The sequence below is a fragment of the Trichosurus vulpecula genome, chromosome 4, assembly GCF_011100635.1.
Source record: "Trichosurus vulpecula isolate mTriVul1 chromosome 4, mTriVul1.pri, whole genome shotgun sequence".
Lineage (NCBI taxonomy): Eukaryota > Metazoa > Chordata > Mammalia > Diprotodontia > Phalangeridae > Trichosurus > Trichosurus vulpecula.
In genome coordinates this window covers 299,561,183-299,578,117 of record NC_050576.1, presented here as the reverse complement: position 1 = coordinate 299,578,117, position 16,935 = coordinate 299,561,183, and the positions used below count along the sequence as shown (strand labels likewise).

Below are 16,935 nucleotides of genomic sequence, written 5' to 3'. Positions count from 1 at the left end.
TTTCTTGGCAAAGGGCCGAAGAGTTGCTATTTGACTGCTACTTTTAAAGACTTCTTATCTGAGGAAACATTTCAGTAGTTGTTTTAAGAATGGACTTCTACCAGTTATTGTTTGATATAGTCTAAATTTAAAGACGTGAAATTTGTTCTTTAAGGTCTAGAATGCCAGATGTCATATTAGCACATAAGATCACTGAGTGACGAGTTGATTGTCCTGATAGCAATTATTTGTCTGTTATTTGGCTTCTTTGTGTATACTTTTATTCAATGGTATGCGTTTTCTGATAATGCTCTATTCTATATGGTAAACTATTCACAATTTGTATTAATGAGATGTTGAGGTCAGGCCTTGCCTAATTGCAGAGTAAAACCACCAAGAATCTGTAAAATGAGAAAGAGAAAAAAATGGTTTGAAAAAATAATATATTATACATTTCTTTCCTTAGCATCCTTGAAAGCCAGAGCAAATGTGACCTAAGGATGTGGGGATTACATAGCACTAACATTTGCCCTTGAGTTTTCAGTAGGTGTAGACTAATTATTCAATCAAATCTTAAATTTCCTATGAAATGGAAACAGTTTGCTAATATAATGTTGTGGGAGTTGGGAAGTTAAGCATTTTTTAAAAAAATCATTAAAGTGCTTTAATTGACTTTGATTTGGATTCTTTCAGCTATCTTTTAATGGAAGAAAATGGAACTGGCCATGATGCCAGGATGGAACAATCTCATGATTTATTAGTAGTCAACTGTAATAACACCGAAGAGACAGAAAGAGATGCTCAGGTGTTTCAGGTGGGAGTTAGACTGAAAAATCACTCTTTGTTGCTAATTTTCATTCTGAGGGAAAAATAGCCCGCTATGTAGTGACTCTACTTGCCTAAGAAATAAGTTATATTTCATTCATTCAACAATAACAGCATAAAAATGTTATATACCTTCACAAAGTATTTTCTGGGAAACTCATTGAATTTCATTATTAAAGTTAAAGAGATGATATTAAGGGAGGCAGTGAAAAGAATGTTTAATTTGGAGTCAGAGGGCCTGGGTTGGAATCCTGGGTCTGCTGCTTGGTTACTCTGTGATCTTGGGCAAATTAGCCTCTGTGGACCTCAGTTTATCACCTGTAAAAGTAAGAGGGCTGGACCAGATGAAACTTAAGGTATCCTTATAGTGCTGAATTATGATCAAAAGCAATAAAAATTCCATAAAATGATGCACTAAAATTTTTAAATTGCACGGAGAAATAGTGACAATCTTTTGATCAAATTATTTATAGACTGTGAACGTCAGCTAGCTAGGGTTATTTTTATGTTTCGTGCCGTACCTGACGTGTGTAAAGGAACAATAACAGTGATCGCTAACCACCGAGGGTGTGTAGGACAGAACAATCTGTAGCAGTACAACATGTGGCTTTCTGATCACTCACACTCTCTTTTAGCACTTCGGAGAAGGCGATACCTTTAAAAATGAGCCTGTTGTTCTAAACTGAATAGAAGAAGATATATAAAATTACTGAGGAGACAGGCGTTCACAAGTGTATTAAATGAGGTAGTTATGTTATCTGATGAATGGGGTATAAGATGGTAAACTCACGACTATACCCCCATCTCCTTTCTGGTAAACTAAGGAGCCTGTCTTTCACAGCACAACACAAGAAAATCATTTACTTCATGTCAGTGTACCTTCTGAGAAAGAGTTATTTATCTGGATAAAGTGACAACTGCGTAATAAAATACAATGTGTTTGAAATGGATTTTTTTGTTGTTGGGTTATGTGGGGATTTTTGTGAAACAGTATATTTCAGGAGGATTGAAGTGGTATTTTGTTTCTCCTATACAAAAGCATCTAACCTGCATGGATTCCAGGGATCCTTCCTTTGGACAAAATGATTCTTCTGCAGTTTTGCCCATCACAGTTGGTGTAGCAGATAATTCACCCCCATCACAGCATGTACCAGTCCAGCTGTCACAGCCACAGTCCCTTTCCACAGAGCAGTTCCATCTAGTAGATCAAAATGGGCATCCTCTTCAGTATGAGCTTCAGTCAGTAGGGGATTATAATACACAGATGGTGAGTATATCTGAAAACGATCCAGTGCTCATGATATTTCACAAAGTGTAATAAATTGTAAGGTAAACAGCCTTGCCTTTCAGATCTTACCTTTCCAACAAAGGATAATAGGGATGAGGTTAAATAGTAATCACCATAAATGACAACATGAAACTAATATTACATACATTTTTCCATTAAATTTCAATTTTTTAGGACCACAGGATTTAAAGCTCAGAGGGACATTGGAGATCATTTAGCCCCACACCCTTGTTTTACGGATGATGAAATGGACCTAGGGGAGGGAGTTACTTGCCCAGGGAGTTCTGTTACTAAATATTGCATTATGTCACACTTTTTATCACTTGATATTTGTTCAAAGCTAGGTTGTACCAGAACCTATTTCTGTTAGTAAGGCAAGCTTCATTAACTATAAAATAAAAATAATAGTGACAGACTGTCATTGAAAGGAGAATTCTTCATTAGTTTTCCATGGAATAAGTAGTTATCCCTCCCAGCTCAATAATTCTGATTAGAATTCCTATAGCAAATGGGTTTAGACATGAATTGTGTGTGGCAGCTAATAAGATGATGAGCTGATAAACATGGGGGAAAGACTTTATTGATTCCAAAAACATTTCTTAAGTGCCTTCTGTGTGCATTGCATTGTAGCAAGTGCTGAGAAAGCTAGAAAGTTGAAGAAAACAGTCCCTCTTTCATAGAGCTTATGATCCAGTGGCTTGAAGAATTGTTTCATGAGGAATATGGAAAAAGGCTGGAAATAAGTAGGAGAAAGAATAAAATGTTCAGAGTCAGAGGATCTGGGTTTGAATCCTGTTTTTCTTTACTCCCTGTACAGATCTGGGCAAGTAACTTAACCTCTCTAAGCCTCAGTTCCTCATTTATAAAATGCGGAGGTTGGACTAGACATCTGTCATCCCTTCGAGCTCTAAATCTATAATTCTAAAGAGGCAATGCTCATGGGAGGAAAAAAATGAAAAACTTTAAAAGGAATATAAAATTTGTATGTGTGTATGTGTGTATGTATGTATGTATATGCCTACAGGAAATTATTGGAGGATTTTGATATGGGTGAATAAATGATAGGAAAAGCTTTAGCTTGGGTCTATATTAACTAGACATAATAGTGCCATCATGGTGTGGAGGTAAGCCATGTGATGTGGAGCTGAGTTCACAAAGGCTACCCCAGCAGAATGCAGGCTTTGGGAGGTTCTGTCATGGTAGAAAGACTTAGAGTGTTAACCTGGCAACACACTTCATCAGTTTTCCAAGGCTTAGCTAAGTACAGAGAGGCTTGCTGTTAGTAGACTGGCCACTTGGTGATGGATTCCTTGACCACAGGAAACCAAGAAACAAAGAAAAATACCAAATGGTTCTCAGTTGTCTTGACTCCCTTTCCAATTCTGTAGTGGCAGAGTGGCGGAAAAGAAAGGAGATGGTAAGAATCATAATTTTTAGGCAATTTATAAACATTAATTTAGACGTTTGAACTCTAAATGTAAGATCCTTTTCTAATAACCAACAACTATGTATGTTACCGGAAGCATTAAATTATAATGGTCAACATTCTCACTTTAAACCAAACAAGAAGAAAGAAGGAAATTGTAGTTAAATAAAAAGACAGCTTATAGGTTCTTCTTAAAGAGGCATGTAAACAATTTGCTAAAGCTTTTATCTTGTGCCCAGAGGCATTAAGAAACATTTCATGGACTGTGTCATTTCAAATTGTAGGACTCATGATAAGTATTTTCAGAAAGACCACCATGAAAATTGCAGCTTTTGCACCAATATCTGTTGTAGAGAATGAGGAAGTAGAGAAGTTTTACAAAGAAATAAGCATGTGCTTACATCTGACTTTAGTACAAACATTGGAATAGATGATGTCATCAAAAATTGTTGGAAAATATGGTTTAGGAGGAAGGATGAGAAGCCAAAGACTTATAGATTACACAGAAGTATAATGCCTTTATATCATCAGTGCTCTCAAAAAGAATTGAGGACATGGCAAATGGTGACTTTTTAGCACCAAAAAAGGAAATGAAGAGGAGGGAAGACATCTATACTTATAATAATTTTATACAGAAATTTAACAAATGTAAACTAGCTACCAAACTAGCTACCAAAGCAAGGAGACAGCCTAAAAACTGCCTTAGTCAACAAACACTTGACCTACTGATCAATCAGAGTTAGCTAAGGCAAACACTTGTTTATAATATAAACTTATTTAGAAAAATCTACAAAGGATGGGTTGGAGATTATGAACAATATTGCCTCATTAGAAGAGAAGCAATAGAAAAAAAAACATTCTAAAGAAAGCCTGGCAAGGTACTCAACTAAACAAAGGTATTGTGAGGGCATTTAAGAATGAAATTAGAAGGAGAGTAACAAATGAAAGGATAAAAAGATAAGTAAAGATTTTTATAGCAACTCCTTTTGCTCTCAGATGGTAATTTAATTTGGCTATTTAACATCACAGTCCTAGATGAAGTTGAAATAACATTAAAGAAAGGGGATATGCAGAGGAGATCTATACTGAAGGAGACAGAATTTTGAAGGCATTACAGGATCGTTTCACAAGGCACTTGAAGATACAAAAAGCATAGGAAAAAATCCAACTTTATTGCCTCCCCACCCCAAAGGTACCTTGAGAACATTATTGACCCAGATGCTTCCCTATATCATTGAATGAAACATGTAGAAATACACAGTCCCAATATTGGGAAAGAAAATACATGGTCCCATTGTCCTTATGACTTCTTAAAATGGAGAGGCACAGTATGAACAGGGAATTAGGAAGAATTATATAAAGGATGTCACCAAAGAAATACGTTTTCAAAAAAGATGAACCAGTCATGTAATAAAAGTGAGGGATAATTAATAGTTCATTTTTGACTGAAAGGCAATATGAGGAAGGCCCCCAGCACATTAGTAGTCACCCTATGGCAAACCTATAAGAGGATTTGGGTAGAAGTCTGAGAGAGTGAGCACGCATGGATAGGTTAAGCTCTCCATAGCTAAAGGGAATACATATATCAATAAGGCCTTAGGTTGGAATAGGACAAGACCACTAAATTAAAGACTACAGATTAGCTCATGCTTTAGTTCCTTGGTTTGTCCCAAGTAGAATGATACATAGGATCATCGATTTAGAGCTGGAAGAGACATTAGACTCAGTCATCTAGTTCAGCGCCCTCACTTTATACTTTAGGAAACCAGCACAGAGAGAGTGAGCAACTTGCCCAGAATTACTGGGCCAAGGAGTTGACCAACTTGAACTTGTAACAGAAGTAATACTTTGCCTTCTGTGTAGATTTTCCAGGAAAAGAGGGGAGGTCTCAGAGGATAATGAAAAGCAGAAAGCCAAGACCAACCATCCCAAATGGCATGGGTTAGCCATTAAGCTTCCTCCAAAAACCCAAAACACAGGTAGTAAGTGGCATTGGCCTTTCCTCTGATTTGAAATCCAGTACTCATCTCAGTATCATTGTCTCTAAGTAACAAGGGCATGAATTGTATTGACTTTCATAGTAAAATAATTATGCTAGCCAGCTAAATTTGTAGAAATATATTGCCATAATCAAAAGTATTTCTTGAATGCCCACTGAGTTTATGGTATAGGTTTTGTTGTTTAGGGTCATAGGATTTAGAATGAAGTATCATAGTGTCCTAGATTTAGATCTGGAAGAAAACTTAGAAAACATCTAGGCAACCTTCTCATTTTACAGAGGAAGAAAAGAATGCTCAGAGAGATTACATTTCCAAGATTAGACAGGTAGTAAATAAAAGTAAAGGCAATAAATGCAAAGGAAACTCCTTTTTCTATTGGGGCAGTGCTTCCTAGCATGAGAAAGATCAGGCTCTTAAATCATTAGCTATAACCTCTCATATGATCTTTCATTATCAGATTTAAGAGAAGTCTCAGCAGTCTTATTGTCTAACACAGAAGAAGTCATGTTATTTTATATTTGCAAAATATCACTAAGAAGGAGTAAAAGAGTCATTAATGCTAGCTAACATTCAGGCAGTGTTTACAGGTTTGCAAAACCTGTTTAAGGATAGCCCATTTTGTCTTCACAACAGCCATGGAAGGGTAGGTACAGTTATTTCTCTCATTTTACAGAGGAGAAAACTGAAGCAGACAGTGATTTGCCTAGGGTTACACAGATAATAAGTATCTGAGATCAGGTTTCAACTCAGATTTTTCTGACTTCAGATGAAGATGGAAATGCCATTCTTTGTTCTTTGTCAGTGACTAGCAGTGTTTATTTTACCTAAGTGACAGCATCAAAATCGGCCATACTGGCTGTATTATAATAGTAAGGGTAATAGACTAGTAGTAGTAGTAGCAACACTCATAATAGCTCACATTGATATTTTGGATTGTCACCACAACCCTGACGTATAACATACAAATATTATCTTCATTTCGTATACGAGGAAATAGAGGTTCAGAGAAATTAAGACAACTTGCTTAAAATCACAGTGACAGAACTCAAACTTGAACCCAGGTCCACTAATTGCAAATAAAGGACTTTATCATTATCCCATGCTGTCCAGGTTTATCTAAGAAACTTATTAGGCTTAAGATGGAAAATACTGGCCAGATTCTGCCTGTGAAGTGTTTATAACTGCATTATTCCATTTCCTGGTATGGCTTTTTCCCCCAAGTCAGAAAAATCAGTATTAGAACTTTGCAAAGTATGACGTGTCTGCAATGTTCACGTGCCCTGCTGTGCAAAGGGAAGTCTAGGAGAACAAGTAGGAGGAATAACTATTTGCAATTTACATGGTATCTCCTGCCACCTAGAGGCAGAGATGCATAAAAGAGACCTAATATGATAGTAGCAACTCTTGGGTAATAGCAATTAAGCCATATTAGGAATGTCAGACAAGTAGCTACATAACCCTGCTTGTCAGATAGGGCAAAAGTGTGTCATAACTCAAGTAGCATTAAAAATTTTATTTCTGGCCAAATAATCTGTTTAGATTTTTTAAAATAATTAGGTTTCACGATTATGCAGATTAACCATCTACAATTTCATTGGTGTATATGTTCCCTTTTCCAATGCAGATTGCAACCCTACTATAACTTAGTAAATGGTCTTAGAGAATTTCTGTGGCTAAAAAATTTGCCATCCTGTGGCCAGTCTGTCGATGAGCCTCTCCAGAGTTTGCTAAACTCATCCTTAGACAACAGATATGCAGTTGAGCAGTAGACCTATACTCAGAGCCTTTCCTGCTTGGTAGGACCTGTCAAAACTTGAATTTTTCTGGTATAACCCTTAAAAAAATAGTTCACCTTCATACCATAATTAGGTGGTGGGTTAAGATTTTAGTGGAGGAAATTTCATCCATAATAAATACGTTAAAGAGAGTCAACTAAACTTAGCAAGTACCTTCGATGTACAAACTGTTGTGCTAGGTAGCCAAAGATGACAGTCTCTTTTCTCAAACATCTTATGCTCTAATATGAAGTATATGACTTAGACAAACAAGTGTGCCATAAGGTAGGATATGAATCTAGAGACAAAGTGCTGTAAAAATGGGAGGGTGAGTTAAATTGCATCAAAAAATCAGAGATGGAGGCAGCTAGGTGGCACAGTGAGTAGAGCATCATTCCTGAAGTCAGGAGGACCAGAGTTCAAATCCAACTTCAGACCCTTGACACACTTACTAGCTGGGTGACCTCGGGCAAGTCACTTAACCCCAATTGCCCTGCCTTCCCCCCTCCAAAAATTTTTTTTTAAAATCAGAGATGGTTTTATGGAGGTGTTACTGGGCCTTGAGGGAGGAATTTAAACAAGCAGACATGAAGTGGGAATGTGCTCTAGGAATAGAGTATGTGTACCAAGATGAAAGAGAGCAGGGGGAAACTGAGTAGCAGGTAGTAGTCCAGTTTGGCTGGGGCATCGAAGTGTAATAAAGTGAAGTAAATCTGGAAAGGTAGTAGAAGTGCCGTATCAGGCTGTGAAGTTTGTTTTGTTCTCTAGACTGAGAATTCTTAACCTGGATTATGCGAAATATTTTAATATTTTGACAACTTTTATATAATTGGTTTACTTTGTAATCCTATGTGTTTTATGCATTTAAAACCATTATTTTAAGAAGGGGTGCACAGATACCACAAGACTGCCCGAGGTCTGTGACACACCCAGGAAGGTTAAGAACCTTTGCTTTAAACAGTGGGGAGCCCTGGGAGGTTTTGAGCAGGGGAGGGGTATAATCAGATTTTGGCTTAGGAAGACTTCTAGCTGTATTTTGAAGGAAGGATTGGAGGAGGGGACCTTGGATGCTTTTATAATAGTGCACTTGAGATTAGAGTTATCGGCCCCCAGAACTAAGGTAGTAGGTAGTATGCATGATGAAAAGGGGGCACATGAAAGATACCGTATAGGTAGAATACAAGTGACTGACAAAAAGATGATTTTATTAAACAAGTATAGGACTATACATTGATTTTTTTTTCCTTTCATATTTTCAAGATGATTGTTACTAGTCCGTCAGAAAATGGACAGGTGCTTCATGTAATTCCATCCAGTCAGACAGGAATGGCACAAGTTATTATTCCTCAGGGGCAGCTCCTCGATGTGACCAGTCCTCAGGGTGAGTAATATGAATACTGTTTGGGGGAGTTGAGGGTGATGATCAAGAATTTCAGAAAATCATCTCAGTGAAGTCAATGTTAAAATTGATTTCTTCAGGTAGGATTGTGAATATTGATTAACTAGATAAAGATGCTTGGCCCAAATAAATTTCAAGTTCATTTTCCAACCCCTGTCTAGGTTAGCTGTCTATTTCAGTTTGGAATTCTGTGAAGCTGGTTGATTCCTGCTTCCTCCCCAAAGGACCAGTGAGCATAAAATAAGTTCTTTTTTATAATAACAGTAGTAATATTAATAATAATGCTGATAACAAGACATAGAGCTAACAGCTACTGGAGGAGTGTTGTATATGTTTCTGGGTGGATATTTGTATATGAGCGTGTTACTCATACCTTTTTTCCCCCACTGTTCTTGTTTTCTCTCTGTGCCTTGTACTTTCTACTCTCCTTTATCTTCTAGTTGCTGAAAGGGGCTTTATGCTTTTCCTCTTTTTATTCTGCATCTTCTCAGTTCTCCCTTATAGATCACTCTCATTGATCTTTCCTGTTTTCACTAATGTTTTTAATTAAACTTTTTTCAATTAATAAGCATTTTTTTCTTTCCCTCCCAACTTCATGTTTTTCCACTTCTTTATCTCCTTCTCTTGTAACATTGTAGCTCTACTTCTTTGCTACTTTAAGAATGTTTCATGGTAGCGTGGCATTATGATGACATTACTATTAATTTATCATCTAGGTTAGTTGTCGCAATACACTTTCTGAAGGGAACTTGTTTAAACTAAGACATTATGAACACGTGCAAAAAATGTGCACTTTATTATGATACTGTGAAATGATAGTTGTGACAACTATTTCTGTTTTTTCTTTGTTCATTTCTTAGCTTCTCAATTTAAACCCTAAAACATAAATATAAAATGATAGTATTATAAATTTTAAAACAAATTATTTTAAAATATTCTCAATGAAGTACTTTTAGTTTTGCCACCTTTATCTTACCTACAATTCTTGCTTTTCCAAAAGAGAGAAAAATTACAAGTTACCTACATTCTTTTGATGTTATTAAACAAGATTATTTTGTGTTGTTGTTATTAAGATATTTCAGAAGAGAATACCACTGATGGACACTTACAGACTGTAGCAGTGGCTGCTATAGCAGATAATACCAGTAGTTATATTCTTCATCCACAAGCATCCCTCTCCTTGCCTAAAAAGACAGCAACTAGGTAGGTCAGTAGGGAAAGAAGAACTTGTCTAGCGTCATGGACATGTTTTCCAAATTATTTGTGTTCTAACATGACCTAATATAGAAAAGTTTAGTAATTCATCTGTTATTAAATATATAAGTCTTGATTTATTTTAAAGGTATGTTGGAAACAATAAGATTGTTTCAGAAGGTGCAGATACCCAAAGCTTCATTTTTCATTATTGACATCTAGCTATTTTCTGTTGAGGAAATATAAAAAGAATTTATTACTAATAAACTTTTAGAAAGAAAATTGACCGATTTCTTACCTTGTGTTACTCTATCATACAACTTTTATAGTTTGTATCCTTTTGTTTTTGTCTTCTCAAACAGTTTTTTGGTTAAGAAAATCATACTTGTTTCTACCCCTATCACCAAAATATAATACTGATTTGAAGAATTAGATTGCATTCCCTCAATACTCATGAAATCAAATAAAAATATTTCATTAACTGATTTGCAATAAATAATAAGTGAAGGAACCAAATATGTAACATAGCTGATTTTGTAATGACTGTTGTTTGTATTAAAGAAGAATATTCTGCCAAACTCAATATTTAGGGAGACAAAGATATTAGCAATCTTAAAGTATGTAACTTTTCATCAGTTATGTATGATTACTCAAAAAAACCTTTCTACAAAGTATTTTTTACAATGATTTGTAAAACTTCATCTGTTGTCTTAGTGTTTGGGATTCTGACTCTAGCAAAGCAATGCCAGGTATTTTAAATAGTTTTCTCCTTGCCATTGATATGTTTGTTGTCTTTTCAGAATAGCTGATGACCCTTTTCCCGTCCCTCTGCAACCACTTCTTCCACACACTCCTACATGGGCTCATCGTCTACGGAACTGTCAGGTAGGTTAAAAGCCTTCCTAACCTAAATCCAGGGAGAATCCTGAGGACATCACTGTCAAAATGCACTTTTTCTCTATGCCTATAGATTCTGTGTGAAATATTTTGTTAATAAACAAAGTAAACTCGATCTTTTCTATCTTTTCTTCAAAAGGGATTTTAAGTTCCCTCAGGGCAAGTTCAGTTTAGGTTCCAAGTAACCTACTTCATTGTTGTAAATCACCTCTTCCTTTTTTAATGTCTTTCCTCTCGTGGTGTCTATGATTCTGTAATCTACTGATTTTCACAGAGTTTCAGAATTAAAAGAAACCATCAAGTCTAACCCATACCTGAAAAGGGACCTCCTTTTTCATTCATTTTACATTACACCTTACAAGTGGACATACAACCTTTGCTGGACAATCTCTATTGAAAGGGAACCTACAGCCTCCTGAAGCAAGTCATCCTACTTTTGAATGTCTTTAACGATTGGGCATTTTAGTCTTACATCAAATTTAAATTTCCTTCTTTGCAGCTTTTTACCATTAATCCTAGTTCTGTCTTCTGGGTCCAAATAGAACAAATTTGATCATTCTTCCATATGATTATCTTTTAGGTACTTGAAGAAAGCTGTCATATTCCCCACTATGCCTTCTCTTCTCCCATCTAAACATCCCAGTTACTTACCCGATCCTCATGTGACAGGGACTCAAAGCCCTTTACCATTCTCCTGTGAATGCCTTTCAGCCTATCAATGCCTCTCTTAAAATGTGGGGCTCAGAACACAATCTTCTGGATGTTGTCAAGCTAAAGCACAGTACCCATCTTCTTGTTTTTGGAAGCTTTGGCTCTCAGTGCAGAATGTTTTCATTTTTATGACTGCCATTTTCACTGCTGAGTCTGCTGAGCTTGAAGTTCACTCAGATTTCCTGATACTTTTCAGACAAATTGCTGGCTAATCACACCTCCCCTATCTTATACTTGTGAAATTGATTTCTGAAGCCCAGGGATAAAACGTTACATTTATCTTTATACAACTTTACCTCACTAGATGCAGCACAGTATTCTAGCCTGTTCAGATACTTTTTGATCCTGACCAGGTCATCCAGTACGTTGACTACCCATCCTGACTTTATATTGTCTGCAGGTTTGATAAAGATGCTGTCATTGATTAAAATGTTAAACAACTTAGAGCCAGTAGAGGTCTCTGGGGAACTTCACCAGAGATCTCTTTCCAAGTGAAATGGAAATATTAATGCCTGCGTTTTTGAGTCCATCCATTCAACCAATTCTGAACCCATCCTACTACTTGTAATATCATATAACCCTCACTTCTTCATCTTTTCCACAAGAATAACTTGAGATGCTTGACCAAGTAACTTCACTAAAATTTTGGTAAACTAAATCTATAGTATTCCCTTGAGCTACCAAGTTTGTAACCTGTCAAAAAGTAAATAAGATTAATGTTATATGACCTTTTCCTTAGGAATGCATGCTGGTTTTTATGAGTCCTTTTCTTCCTTTTCTGGATGTTCACTAATCCTATTAATATATGCAAGAATTTTCCCAGGGATGAAATCACTGCCCCATAATTCTCATCTCTTTTATGAAAATAAGAACACTATTTGCCTTTCTTTAACCCCGTGGTACCTTGCCTGTTTGCCATAATCTTTCAAATATCACTGAAAATTCAGTAATCACATCTACCAGTTCTTTCATTCTCTGAGGATATCATTCATCTGGGGAAAGATTACTAGAATTCATCAAAGGCAGCTATCTTTATTATCATGAGGATCATCTCCGTATTAGCTGTTTTTAACCTCTTTATTTCTCATCTAGGAGTTACCTTCTTACGAATAAAAAAATAGATGCGACATGAAAATTAAGTAGCTATGCCTGTTTTCAGTTGTCAGTTACACTTGTCCTGTCTACCCCAACAGCCACCAAACCCAGTTCCTTCTTGAATGCATTTTATTATTACAGCTAAAAAAAAAGCAAAACCAAAACCATTTGGTTGTCCTTAAGTTTCCTCACCAGTCTCAGCTTAGTCTGAGCTTTAGCTCTCATGATATGATTTTTATAAGATTATGCCATGCTTTAGTATTTATCATGGCTTCATCTTCCATGTATATCATTTTAAAATGTAAATTGAGAATGTCTCAAGAGGTGGAGTCAAAGCAATGGAGTAGAAGTACAGCCCATCTTCTCCACTATACCTTCTCTATAGCCATCTAGAAAATATACCAAACTGAATTCTGATCAGCAGATGCCAGAAGAAAATCAACGAGTCATTTTTCCAGCCCAGGTCAGTTTAGATAGAGAAGTCTGCAGATACCAGTGATGGACTCTGGTTAGTAACACACTGTGTAGAGGATCAGAGCACCCAGGGGACTCATCCAGAGAGCCAAGACTTGACCCTGCAGCAAGAAAAGATCCCAGGAATCTCTGAAGTAGCACAGGTTTCAGGAATTGGTGCCATCTGGCAGCTCTGTCACTTACTACCTAGTTCTGGGTCACAGATCCAGGGTGGAATAAGGGAGGGTCCTGTGCCTAGGAGTGGCAGAGAATAATGGTCACAGTCATGGGCCCTAGAGGAGTACCAAACAAAAAGCAAGTTTAGAAGTAAAGAGTAGCTGTGTGGCTTTAGTCAAGAAAAGCAGAGCAAGGCCTCGGTTCTATCTTCTAGCCAAGGCTAAAGCTTGCAGTAGAATAATGAGGGCAGGAATACTAGACCCAAGGGGAGGCTACAGTTCAGTTACAATCTGCAGAGCTATCCGGTGAGCTAATAGTGACTGAGTCTAGCAGCAGTCTACTGAAACTTCCAAACTTAGAACTTTAGGACAAGCCAACGGAAGTCTTGCTCAGACCCAAACCTGAGTTAGGAACTTGAAACACAGACCAGCAGGGCAATGAGCAGATTTTGCCCTAGAATGGATCATATCATATTTTGGGAGTCCTGAAAATTTGGAGGTCCCTTGCCTAAGCTATCCCTCAGGTCCTGGAATAATGCAGTAATCCATACTCCAAGAACACAACAGAAGGACTCAAGAGGACAGAAGATCAGCCCATATATTCTCTCCAGACATGCATAGAACCTAGCCCTAAGATAAAATAAACAAGTAGGCTGGACAAATGAACAAATTAAAAAAGAATCCTACCATAACAAGCTATTATGGCAATGAGTAAATGCAAGACAGAAGCCCAAAAAAAGAGAATAATGTGAAAACATGTATAATAAGCAAAGGCTCAAACAGAAATGAAGTTTGAGTACAAGTCCAACTGCAATTCCTGGAAGTGATAAAATGAGAGTTTTTTAAAAAGGGATAAATTATTTTAACAACAAAATGAGAGTGGTAGAGAAAAGAATGAGAAAAGCAGTGAGAACTCCAGAAGAAAGTTACAGAAAGAGAATCAATAACTTGGAATGAGATATAAAATAGGTCCTTGAATATTCAAGTGGACCAAATAGGAACTAAAGGTGCCACAAGACATGAAGAAATATTAAAATAAGGTCAAAAGACTGAAAAAAAAACAGAAAAAAATAAGGTATCTCATGGCAAAATAAATGAATAAACCAGAAAAGAGATTGAGGAGAGATAATTTAAGAATCAAATCACTGGACTTCCTGAAAGCCGTGACTGAAAAAACAGGGCCTAGACAGCACGTTTCATGAAATCAGAAAAGAAAACTGCCAGATCCCTTGGAACATGAGGGCAAAGTAAAAATTGAAAGAATTTACTAGTAATCTCTTGAAAGAAACCCCCAAATCCAGAACTTCTGGATCAGAGAAAATACTACAAGGAGCCAGAAGGAAAGATTTAAAGTACCAAGGTGCCATGCCACAATCAAGATCACAACAGTTTAGCATCCACCACTTTAAAAGAGTGGAGAGCTTAGAAAATGATATTCCAGAGGGAAGGAAGAAGCAAACATTTTTTAAAAATGTGAATAGTTTTTTATTTTTTTCCAGTTACATGTAAAGACAATTTTCAACATTCATTTTTTAAAAGATTTTGAGTTCCAAATTTTTTTTCCTCTCTTCTCCCCTTCCCAAGATGACAAGCAATCTGATATAGGTTATATATGTGCAGTCATAAACATATTTCCGTATTAATCATGCTGTAAAAGAAGAAAGAGAACAAATGTTTTTAAAAAGCACAATAAAAACAAAGTGACAATAGTATGCTTCGATCTGTATTCAGACTCCATCATTTCTTTCTCTAGAGGTGAATTGCATTTTCCATCATGAGACTTTTTTTATTGTCTTGGTCATTGTATTGCTGAGAGGAGCTAAGTCAGTCATAGTTGATTATCGCATAATGTTACTGTTACCATGTATAATGTTCTCCTGGTTCTGCTTACTTCACTAAGTATCAATTCATATAAGTCTTCCCAGGTTTTTTCTGAAATCCACCTGCCCATCATTTCTTATTGCACAATAGTATTCTATTACATTCATATGCCACAACTTGTTAAGCCATTGCCTAATTGATGGGCATACCCTCAATGTCCAGTTCTTGCCACCATAAAAAGAGCTACTATAAATATTTTTTTACGGATAAGTCAGTTTCCCTTTTTTTATGATTTCTTTGGTATTGCTGGATCAAAGGATATGTACAGTTTGATTACCCTTTGGGCATAGTTCCAAATCAAGCAAGCTTTTATAAAGTACCCTCTAGGTGCTAGGCACTGTGCTGAGTGCTTCACAGACATCTCAGTTGATCCTCACTACAACTCTGGAAGTAGGTGATATTATTGTCCTCATTTTATAGTTGAGGAAACTGAGGTAAACATATATTAAGGGACTTGCCCAGGGTCATACAGCTAGTAAAAATCTGAGGCCACATTTGAATTCAGGTCTTCCTGACCCAAGGCCCTGTACTTTATCCACTGTGCCAAAGATCTAATCTTATAACCAAGAATAATTTACCTAGAAAAAAATAAATATAATCCTATGGGGGCAGGGGGAATAGACCTTTAATGTAGAACTTTCCACAATTCCTGCTTTGAAAAGACCAGAACTGAATAGGAAATCTGACATACAAACAAGTCAAGAGAAGCCTAAAAAAGGTAAATAAGAATGAGCAATTGTAAAGGACAAAACAAGGTTAAACTGTTTACATTCTCACATAGAGAGATGATACATGTATCCCATCCAGAATCATTGGGGGTCATAAAGGGAGTCTAATTAGACACATGGCCTTAGAGTGATTCTGTTGTCTTGATCTTAAAAGAAGAATGGAAGGAAAGAGGAAGAAAATTATACTCAGACGGGGAGGGACAGAGAAGGGAAAGAAAAAATGGCAAAAATTATCTTATATAATTGGGGTAGATTAGTGAAAGTGTATTAAAAAATGGAGAGGGGTGTTGAGGGCAACAAGTAAGTTATGAACTTTACTGTCATCAGAACTCGTCAGGGTCAGAGGAGGGACGAACACAGATGACGCACACACACGTGCGCGCGCACACACACACACACACACACACACACACACACACACACAGCGCTGGGTACAGAAATACATTTTGCCAGCAGGGAAACAGCAAAGAAATAATTTAAGGAGAGGCAGGGGGCAGGGAATGAGAGGGTGGATGAATTAAGAAAGGGATTACTCAGAAGCGAATAGACTCTTGGAGAAGGAGTAAGAAACAAAGAGAGGGAAAACGGAACAGGATAGAAGGACATACAGAATTGGTGAACAGAACTGTGAGGGATAAACTTACCCATAAAATGGCAAAGGATAGCAGAAGAGATTAAAAGCTAAATTCTACAAGTATACTATTTAAAAGAAACAGACTTGAAACACTAAAATACTGAGTTAAAATAAAGAAATGGTGCAGAATCTAATACGATTCAACTGAAGTAAAAAAGGTAGGGTTAGCAATCATGACCTCAAACAAAGCAGCAGGAAAAATAGACCCAGTTAAAAGAGATAAAAAAGAAAAATAGACCTTGCTAAAAAGTACCAGAGACAATTAATTAATATCAGTACTAATCATATGTATGCCGAATGGCATAATATCCAAAGTTTAATACATTGGGGAGAACGAAAACTGCAGACTAAAATTCTTTTTTTTTCCATTTTATTTTAATTTTACTAGAACACAAATACAAAATAGAGAAAAGAAACAAAAACATATCATAAACTTAAATATTGAAACTTAAAAAGTAAGAAAGAAAAAACGGC

At 36.5% G+C, this 16,935-nt stretch overlaps 1 protein-coding gene across 1 annotated transcript in view; it reads left to right on the top strand.

Annotated features, from left to right (window-relative positions):
• Window positions 1-682: 682 nt before the first annotated feature.
• Window positions 683-16,935, top strand: part of CARF (calcium responsive transcription factor) — a 45,715-nt gene continuing 29,462 nt past the window's right edge. Inside the window, exons 1-5 of the mRNA XM_036758087.1 lie at window positions 683-793; window positions 1,844-2,071; window positions 8,554-8,674; window positions 9,766-9,895; window positions 10,687-10,771. Of these exons, the coding sequence (XP_036613982.1) occupies window positions 683-793; window positions 1,844-2,071; window positions 8,554-8,674; window positions 9,766-9,895; window positions 10,687-10,771 (675 nt within the window). The remainder of the gene's footprint in view (window positions 794-1,843; window positions 2,072-8,553; window positions 8,675-9,765; window positions 9,896-10,686; window positions 10,772-16,935) is intronic.